The sequence below is a fragment of the Olea europaea genome, chromosome 17, assembly GCF_002742605.1.
Source record: "Olea europaea var. sylvestris chromosome 17, O_europaea_v1, whole genome shotgun sequence".
In the NCBI taxonomy this organism is placed as follows: Eukaryota; Viridiplantae; Streptophyta; class Magnoliopsida; order Lamiales; family Oleaceae; genus Olea; species Olea europaea.
The window spans coordinates 699632-709500 of record NC_036253.1 but is presented as its reverse complement, the minus strand read 5'-3'; the positions used below and the strand labels follow the sequence as shown (position 1 = coordinate 709500).

Genomic DNA, 9869 nt, shown 5'->3' with positions numbered 1-9869 from the left:
ATGCAGCTAGACGTCGTTTGGACTTTGGAATCTGCAATTTGCGCAATTGGGAGGTGTTTTGAGTCCACAAAAACACAACTCGTTAAACACATCTTACAGGCTACAGCTTTGATATTTACGTTACGGAACAGAACGCTGAGTACAAAAAAGTATTAATCATTTTTATTATTATTTTAAATACTTAATCATTTTATAAATTATTTAATAATTAAAGTAATACTTATCAAATATCTAAAATTATAAAATTATTATATTTAGTCAATAGTTCCTATAATTAGTCAATTATACAATTTTCAAATTCTAAAAATAAAAAAATTAGACTATTATTCATAATTTCAACTTTCAACTAAATAAGTTTCAATTAGATTTATAGAAATTCCATACGTACTTTTGAAGTGTTCAACGAAATAATAAGTATCAAAATCGTATTTACGTATTATGGATATCAGTGTAACTTAAATCTTATATAAATATTTATTGAATGAAATTATTTTTTACTTTTATGCAAATAAAGTTATTTAAAATTTTAATATTAAAATTAAAAAAAAAAGACATTTAAAAAATGAAAAACAATTAAAAAGTTAAAAAGTTAATATATTGAAGTCAAATAAAAAGTTTTTTTAGAAAGTAAAAAAATAAAAAAATTAATAAAACGCATCTAGATGCGCATAGTTGATCGCTTAATTCACGCTTAATACCAAGATAATATATTTCGCGTCTAGGCACGTTTTTTTTAGATCACTCCTTATATGTCGACCCTATTGTTCAAAAAAGTTATTTTTTTATTTTTTTGAAACCATTGCTTAAAATTTTAAGCTATTAAAAAAAATACTTCTTAAAGTATTTATAAAAAAAAAATTACTTTTTTAAAAGGAAAAATGAAAATATTTCAAAAAAAAAAATAATGGCTATTTAGTACCAGTTAGGAGTGAACACGGTTCGATTCGAACGATTTGAGACAAATTTTCAAACTAAGCTATTTAAAGCGATTTGAGATTTTTTCAAATCAAACCAAATCACTTCGATTTCTAAACCAAACAAATCCAAACCATTTTTTTCAATTTGGTTTTGTTTAAAACCGCTGTTTAACAAAAAAAAAATTAACATATATCAAATAAGTTAAATCATAAATATTAGTCTAAAATTTCATGTTAAAATATAAATTGTATTATTAAAAAAAGTACAAATCAAAGTTATATAATTATTATCATTATAATGCAACAATATGATATAAATATTTTAAACTCTTCGTCGATACTAATGACATCCATCTGCAAGTGTAATCCATGATTCATTTGCTTCATAAATATAAAAATGTAGTGCATAAATTCATTGATTAAAGTTAAATGATATAAAATAATTAATAAAATAAAATGATTAAAAAAATCAAATACTAGTATCTAACTATTATGACTTTTTGTTAATCATTCAAAGTTTCTCCTAAATCTAAATATTGGTGAATTACTTTAAGAGAGACTGGCAAACAGACAATTAATAGAACAAAATAATATAACTACTAATAAAAATATAAAAATAATTACCAAAAAATAAAAGAATTTTAGTAATCTGACTTGAATTTGAGCAAAATTTGAGATAATTATTATAAGGAAATGAAATGTGCACGTTTGAATTAAAATCTAGATTTTATTATCTGCTCAATTGTAATGGAGAATCGATGAATGTGATTTAATATCAATTGTTCAACACGTTACCCAATTTGAGGGTTTTAGATTCACAATTATGAAGACTCATAAATATTTGGATATGATTAATTAATTAATTGAGATGTATTATTGTGGATTTGAATTTAATTGAATTATATCTAATATAAATGTATCTTTTTGATTGAAATGCGTTAAGTTTTATTGGGTTAAATAAAATTTAGACTAATTTATTTACAGATTTTTTTGGGTTAATGGTTTGACAGTTTAAAACGGTTTATAAAGATTGAAACCTAAACCAAACCTCTTCGAAGCGGTTTGATTCGGATCAAAACCAAAATGTTGACGGATCCACGTGAAACCAAACCAACGGTTTCAAAAAACGATTTCGGTTCGATTTTGCAGTTTGCCAATTTCATTGTTCAGTCCTAGTACCAGTGATGCTAGGATATCAATTTAAATGACTATACTTGATAGATTTAATCAAATAAATCATGTGACAAAGTATTTAAGTGAATTTATCATTTAAGAGTGATGTTATTCAACACCACTAATATCAAACATCAATTTAGATGATAACAGGTTGTCATTAGATGATAAATTTACTAAAATAGATTTAGTTGTATAGCGAACCATCCGATGTCAATATGAAACAAAGTTCTCTACTCTATGCTACTCAAAATGGCGTAAATCTAACTAATTTTGCATGAAGTCTTCAACTCTATCCATAAATAATAGATAGAAAGAACGGATATCAAATTTCTTTAGTTAATTAAATTCATTTAAAAAACTATAATCACCAAAAATGCTAATAATCTGGTGGGGTAGGCTGTTCAAATGCTACTATGTCGCTTCCCCATTAAAAACCCGCCTTAAAATTCTATCCAAATTCTCAGGTATCTCTTTCTGCTGGACACGTGTATGCATGCCACGAATAAATGTACACGTGTCATCAAATCAGGGATTTTCGTACACAATATATATTTGTCACACCTGCTTGCCGTTTATTCATTAAAATCTGGTTTCTAAGAAAAGAACGGTGAAAATGCAATCTATTAAGGAAACTGCTGCTAATGTTGCTGCGTCGGCCAAGTCTGGCATGGAGAAAACCAAGGCTGCCGTGCAAGAAAAGGTATTTGTTAACACGATTGATTCGATAAGACGATTTGTTCATTCCTATGTATTGAAATCGGACAATGTTATTTGATGCAATTATGTAGATGGAGAGAATGAAAGCTAACAATCCAACTGAGAAAGAGATGGCCACTGAGAAAAAAGAAGAAAAAATCAACCAAGCTGAGCTTCACAAGCAGGAGGTTCGTGAGCAGAACGCCCCCGCAAAGCAGGCGGCGCAAGGCCACTCCTATTCAACGACAGGGGAGAAGGGACAGGCCACCGGGGGACACCAGATGTCGGCACTGCCGGGACATGGTACTGGACAGCCCACGGGACAGGTTATCGAGGGTACTATTAAGTCCCATCCTATTGGCACTGCCACGGGAACTGGGAGGCCAACCACGGCGCATAACACCAAGGTCGGTGCCGGAACCAATAAAGGATACGGCACTGGTGGTGCTTATAATGGTTAGCCAAGAAAAATGTGTCGAAATTTTATGCTGTAGTGGCTATAAATTTGTGTGTTCATTAGGTGTTTGTTGCAGTAGATCTTTGTTATTATGTATTTTTCTGAATTAATAAAATATAGCAGTAGAGCTTTGGAAAGTAGAACATCTACAGAAAACTATTTTCACATTAAGAATATCGAAGTAAAAAAAAAAAATTGAGGAGAAAACATACCAAAGAGACAAACAAAAAACATTTATTTTATATGTACAGAATCGGAAGTTTTCCAGATTAGACATATGGAATGAACCTCGTGTAATTAAAATATTGTCAAAAAATTTCACCCACCCCCCACCCATTGTATCTGATCTGGTGGAATTCTGTGAAACCTCACCTCTCGAACCAAACGAAAATCAATCGGCACAAAGCAATTTCAAATCTAGTACCCAAAATTAAGAACCAGCTCTAACCCAATTTATTTTTTAATTAATAATATTTATATGTTAATTTGATGATTAATTTTTATTAGAAAGATGAACTTTTCATTTTTATTGAATGCAATATATTAACTTTCGGTAATTAAACGTCGTACTTTATTATTTAAAAATATTGATTTAATGAACAAAAATCAAATCAAACCATACCAGACCGTTCGATTTCACAAGTACTTATGGCACCATAATAAAAAAAAAAAATTCTGGTTCCGATTCGTGTCCTGTTCTATTCAGAACCAAAATTTGGAATGATAATGCCTAGTTAAGCTAGTCCCATTTTTTTCCCCTAAGTTTTTTAATTGAAAAATACGAGCATAAGTACAGCTAAATAAATACTGCAACCAAAATGGATCAACAAACCGAAAATCATCTGATACAAGGGAGGAAAACTGCAATTTCTACAAATGTCTGAAATGTATTAACCAGATGCCTAGGAATCCTACAATAATCTCATTACGCCATTATCTTGTATCCATGGCTAAAAATCCAAAGTCAAACAACATGTGCAAGAGCATTCGAAATTACCTATTCATGCCCCAGGTTGGCGCAACTCAGCTTCCCCATGTGCAAAGTGGCACCTATCACCAAACGTGCAGGACCCTTTAGAAAAATTCTCACAAATCTTGGTCTTGTAGTTGCTCCTAGGGGCGGCAGGACCTCCAGTCTGTTTCGCCGGGCCTCCAGCTGGTTTGGCAGGACCACCGGCAAAGCCTATGCTACTAATCAGGTCTCTTACCATTGCACTTGCTTCCTTAATTTGCTCAAATGTACCCTCAAGCTCTATGTTCCTAAGATTTGTATCCGTCTCGTGATCTCTAATAGCTAACTTGGCTCCCGTTTGCCTACAAATCTGCTTAGAGTTCACTCCCCCCTTCCCAATAATAGCGCCGGCAAGGGAAGCATCCAAGCTAATTTTGGCAGTGGCCGAGGCCCCAAAACTACCTGAAGGCACGGGTGGATCCGTTCTGCCACCAAATCGGCTGGGTGTAGGTCCGACTGCGCGAAGATCTTCCTGAGATGGTGCAATAGGCTTGCCGAGTTCCCACTCTCCATGAGCAAAGTGGCATTTGTCCCCAAATTTGCAGCCTTCTGCAGTGTTGAATTTGTTGCAAATTTTAGTTTTAACAGCAGTTGAAGCAGACCCGTTCGACATAGTCTGAGGTCCTGTTGTCCTAGCTGGAGCAGGTGCCAGGTTCATCATCTGGGCAACAGCATTATAACCACCAGGAACATAGTGAAGGAAGTGGCAACTCTCACCAAATGGACACCCGGCAGTGCTACAAGAAGAATAAGAGATACATCGTAATTAGATTAAAAATATACCATTATGAACGTCTTTAAAAGGTAATATATGATGTAACAAACAAGAACCAGAGAGTTTAATGTGTGAATAATCACAAGCAAGGGGCTGCCAGATACAAAAATACATTAAGATTTGAGTCCCAATGGGTAAGGAGAAGCAACTAGATAAAGGGGGAATTAAATGAATATTATATTGAAAACAAAATGTAGCTACAAACTTTGGAGAAACTTTTGATGAGGTCAATCAAGTTAATAACTAGATTGCTTCACCTTAGAATTTGATCGTTTCTTTTTTCCTCTCAGACTAGTGGATTTTGATTGAAGGACCATCATTCAGTTAAATTACTTCAGGTAAAAGTAGTTTTTTTGCTTATGGATCAGAATAATTTCAAGACAACTTTGATGATACATGAAAGATTTACTTTAATATTAGAGGGATGAGAAAAGGAAAAAAATCGCAAAAATAAAAAGTAGGAAAAGAAAGATGAAGTTTGAAAATCTTCATTCATAATAAAAAAATTAAAGGTGGAAGAAAATATTTTTTTCTAGGACCTAGCCTGGATCAGATACTAGGCAATTGAACTAGATTAACACTCTATAAAGAGCATAATATGCAAGCCAATCAACATCAATGGCACGGGCATAACTAAAATATACCTTTCACCTAGGTTTCTTACCACTATTTACATCATTTATATTGTAAATTCTTATCCATCACCTCCATCCAAAAACTATGGGAAATTTAGGACATTAGATTCTTATCTTCGTAGTTTGGTCTGAACGTATTTCCCTTCCAACACTAATTTTTCTTCTCCAATGGTGGAAGTTCTTAAAGCTCATTATATCCATCATTCAAAACATTTTATTAGAACTCCTAAATTGAAATAGAAATCTAACTTGAAATCTAGCAACAAAGCAGTAGAAGGGTTTGAAAAGGCTAAATCAGGAATCAAGTCGCTCTGCCTCCTAAGGAAAAAAGAAATAGCAAGACCACCTAAAAATAAAAAAGATAAAATCTGGGGGGGAAAAGCTACAGCCATAATAAACCATAAATTATCTAATAATCTACAATATAGCATTTCAAGAAAATAAAATTCTAATTTGCAAATGTAAATAAAATGTACGCATCAAAATAGCAAATAATACGTTCACAAAGCAGTTATCGAATCACTAGACCACTAACCACAACCAGAACAAAAAGTCAAACAAATGAAACAAGTTACAAGCTATTTATGAAAGTCTTTTGACATTCAAGAAAAAAGAAATCCCAAAGAAAAATTAAAATAAAAACATAGAGGTGAACAAGAAATGTTGAAAAAGGCTGCAACTTCAATTTGAAGTTTATCACACTTTATTTGTAAGACTAACATATGCTTGACTCTTCACTTTCCTCTTCACTAATCTCAAATCTTATATTTTAAGTTTGAAGGTTGGTGGCATTTGAAAAGGCTCAAAAACCTAATAGCATTCCATTCTGAAAATCCTATCTAAAAAGTCGAGGTTGAAGAAGAAAGCCTGGAGAAGACAGACCTTAGGAGCACACTAACTAGCCTCGATGTGGGCACCAGAGTAACTCCCGACATAACCCTTCACAACTGGCTAACAACGCATAATCTTTGAGACTCTTTATAACTGCCTCACACAAGGCATACATCAAAGCATGGGGTTCAATGGCACTTAATAAATGCCTATAAGAAGCAGCACAAGGAAACCGCTTGGACAATTTTTGAATACAACGGGTAGTGAAAAGCTTTGAAAAAATAATAATAATAATAAAATAAAATAAAAAATCTTTGCTAAGTCAACAAGCACCAGTTTAACTTTTTGGGTGGCTTTGTTACCTATTCCATTAGAAACAGCGGATTTTTTGGTACATCCATATGTATCAGGATCCCGATTCATGGATTTCTCAATTCGAGAAATCTAGATAAGAGGATCGAATTGTAGAAATAGAAAACGAAATGAAGGGGACTAAACAAGAACAAGAGAGATCCGCCGAAGATCCTTCTCAGTGTTCATTCCGTTGTATTGAATGATCCTGTTGGTTGCTTTCTGTTCATAGAATGCATACAGCTCTGGAAGTTGTTCCAATTTATTGATTGGCATTAACCCTAGATCCTTGCCCCCAAGAAATGAATTAATCCGTATATACTGAGTTCCAATCTAAAATCAAAGTTTTGTGACTTAAAACTGCAAAGCGATAAATTGTATTCTGACCATGCAAGATTGCTACAGAATTTTTCATTCCCAATATCAATTAGTAAGATAAAAATTTCAAGCTTAATTTTCTATGGCACACATTGCCCTGTTCTGTTTTGTAATATTAAAAAAGCAGTTATACAGTGTTGATTTTGGTATATATTATAGGACTTCATTCATTTAAAATCAAAAGGGCATAGCCGGTACTGTAGTGTGTAATTGATTATAAACAGAGAACGAAAGTGCTATTGAAATGTTTGTACAAGTAGTTATCTTACTCCTCCAAGCACCCTTGTTCATTTAAAATCAAAAGGGAATAGCTGGCACTATAGTGTTTAATTGCTTATAAAACAGAGAACTACAGTGCTATTGAAATGTTTGTACAAGTAGTTATCTTACTCCTCCAAGCACGTTAAGTCTTCCAAACATGTATATCATCGTAAATAATTAAGAAACAATTCACTTGTCTCTGCTTCAAAATGTTTGACAATACATAAAAGGAACTATAAAATGTCAATTTTGGTAAATTATAGGACTTCAAAAACATCATATTGATATGGACGAGTAGTAATTGCATTCATTTAACATCAAATGGAAAGGCGCTAGTGTTTATTGCACATAAGGCATAGAATTAGAAGGCTGTCAAAATGTTTGTAGAACTACTTATCTTACTCCTCCGACCATGTTAAGGCTTCTGAAAATGTATATCATTATAAATTATAAGAAACAGTTGACTCTTGTTAAAAATAATTTACAATTTCATATATTGTGTGAAATTACAGAACCCAAACCACCTAAAAATGATAGACAATTCCATAGATCATGTGAAATTCACACTTCACAATTAAAATCATATAGTGTGTTTCCTCATGACAATGGTAGAACATTACTATAATTAGAACTTCTGAATACTAACAACTGCCAAAATGTTCAATTTCAGATTATTCGCATTAGGTAGGTAAAGATTTGAACCTGAAAAACTTCGTGCATGGCTTTGATTTGCTTCCTATACCACTTGATAAGGAGTCCATTTCTGTTACAAAACATTAATTACTTTTTCCCAGTCAGATTTTCCTTCAACTATTACCATTAATGCTTAAAAATTAAATTTCACCTTCAAACCAAGTATAATTGAAACAATTAATATCCAAACTCTAATAAATGCAATCAAAAATTAAGATTATGCAAATGTTCTAATGGTTGATATGTGTGAAGATATCTTTTATTACAAAAATTAACAGCCTGTTAACATCATTTAAGAGATTACCTATTGAAGACATTGTTTCAGTGTTTTTTCCCATTACTCAACATATAGCATTGAAAACGAAATTTAATGAATTTCCATTTCCAAAAATTTACATTATTCTTTTCGCAAGCTCGCGGTATCTTGATTTTTGTGTCCATAATTTATGATGGCAGTTCAATATTTTTAATCTATCATTTGTTCAAAATATCGTATAAAAAGAACAAAACATGATTACTTTTTTCTGTCCCACGAAAAGAATTCCACAGCAACAAATAGAGGGAGGCCTCATAATAAACCTATATCTATTCAACAAAAAAATGAAATTCTTAAGTAAATTTAAAAAGAAAAAGTGAAACATTAAGAAAACCTGGCTTAGATTTCTTGAAACCGCCATTGGCATTAAAAGTTGCTTCGCCTCTACCTCTCTTGCGAGTGTCCATATCTCTCAGTACACAGATCGACTTCGAACCACACAAAAAATCCTAAGCAAAAGAAATTTCGAATTTAACACGAAATAGCGGAAAAAGCTAAAACCCTTAGAGCTATAAAAAATTTGAAACTTTGGCTAAAGAAAAGAGAACTATGAAAAAACAAGAAATAATTACACAAGGCAAAACCCTACCCTAACTCTCGTTCTAGGGTTTTCGTGAAGAAAGATAATTATACATACCGTAGATGTATTTATTTATATTTTTTACGGGCATCCGGATTTGGAAATTGAAAATTTAAATTTGGTTTATGGTTTTTGGGTTCCGCTTGCGAGAGGAAAACGAAGGTCATTCCGTCATTCACGTGCTATGATTCCAACTTTCACGAAATCAAGGAAATGTCACGTGCACTGATCGGGTTAATACTTGGGCCCTGGCCCATTAACTAGAGGCCCACAATTTTTTTGGTCAGGTAAAAAAAATTGCTTATGACACTTAGAGCATGCTTGGTGGAAATTTTAATCCAATTAACATCAATTTTTTGATCATTATTTCACTATTCCAACTTTTATTTTTGAATTCTTCTTTCATAAGTAAGACCTACTTTATCTCTAATGATCAAAAAAATCAATTAACAAAATATCTACCAAACAAGCACTCATTTTGTAAAGTGAATACACTTCTAGATTATCGTTCAATTTTTATCATTCTAATTCTTAACTTTCATTTCTGCAATATTGACATTTATTTGTAATCCATTCCCCCACTTTGTAAACTTAGCCGTGCTCAACAACCATTAAATTGAATTTTGAAGAGAGGGGGGGGGAAAAAGGGGGGCAAAGGGGGGGGGGGGGAAAAAGGGGGGGCGGGGGGGGGGGGGGAGTTCTAAAATAGTGATTTTTCAAAAAAAATAAATTTTGAATTACGTGCAACGTATTGCATTGTGAAAATATGCAGTTAAAAATAAATTTAAAGA

At 32.6% G+C, this 9869-nt stretch overlaps 2 protein-coding genes across 4 annotated transcripts; one reads left to right on the top strand and one right to left on the bottom strand.

Moving 5' to 3' along the window:
* The first annotated feature begins 2685 nt into the window (after positions 1 to 2685).
* On the top strand, positions 2686 to 3383 carry LOC111365755 (late embryogenesis abundant protein 46-like). Its single transcript, XM_022986290.1, has 2 exons — positions 2686 to 2793; positions 2882 to 3383. Exons 1-2 carry the CDS (start codon positions 2707 to 2709, stop codon positions 3248 to 3250), a joined length of 456 nt encoding a protein of 151 aa, XP_022842058.1. The 5' UTR covers positions 2686 to 2706; the 3' UTR covers positions 3251 to 3383.
* A 654-nt stretch (positions 3384 to 4037) lies between these two features.
* LOC111365934 (zinc finger CCCH domain-containing protein 14-like) lies at positions 4038 to 9249 on the bottom strand. Of its 3 annotated transcripts, none has more exons than XM_022986506.1 (4): positions 9136 to 9249; positions 8833 to 8947; positions 8192 to 8252; positions 4038 to 4995 (listed from the first exon to the last, which is right to left on the bottom strand). In XM_022986506.1, the coding sequence occupies exons 2-4, from the start codon at positions 8903 to 8905 to the stop codon at positions 4248 to 4250; spliced, it is 882 nt and encodes a 293-aa protein (XP_022842274.1). In that variant the 5' UTR covers positions 8906 to 8947; positions 9136 to 9249; the 3' UTR covers positions 4038 to 4247. The 3 variants fall into 3 exon arrangements, with proteins under 3 accessions (XP_022842274.1, XP_022842273.1, XP_022842272.1); XM_022986505.1 differs by having other exon boundaries at positions 9088 to 9205; XM_022986504.1 differs by lacking the exon at positions 9136 to 9249 and having other exon boundaries at positions 8833 to 9128.
* Positions 9250 to 9869: the final 620 nt, after the last annotated feature.

Bases quoted from the DNA above. Each gene is read 5' to 3' on its own strand.
- LOC111365755 (XM_022986290.1), top strand. From the start codon at position 2,707: ATGCAATCTATTAAGGAAACTGCTGCTAATGTTGCTGCGTCGGCCAAG. The intron at 2,794-2,881 runs GTATTTGTTAAC...GCAATTATGTAG, and splicing joins AGGCTGCCGTGCAAGAAAAG to ATGGAGAGAATGAAAGCTAA.
- LOC111365934 (XM_022986506.1), bottom strand. From the start codon at position 8,905: ATGGACACTCGCAAGAGAGGTAGAGGCGAAGCAACTTTTAATGCCAAT. The intron at 8,253-8,832 runs GTTTTCTTAATG...GTTTTGTAACAG, and splicing joins TTTCAAGAAATCTAAGCCAG to AAATGGACTCCTTATCAAGT. The intron at 4,996-8,191 runs GTTCAAATCTTT...TTCTTCTTGTAG, and splicing joins CCATGCACGAAGTTTTTCAG to CACTGCCGGGTGTCCATTTG.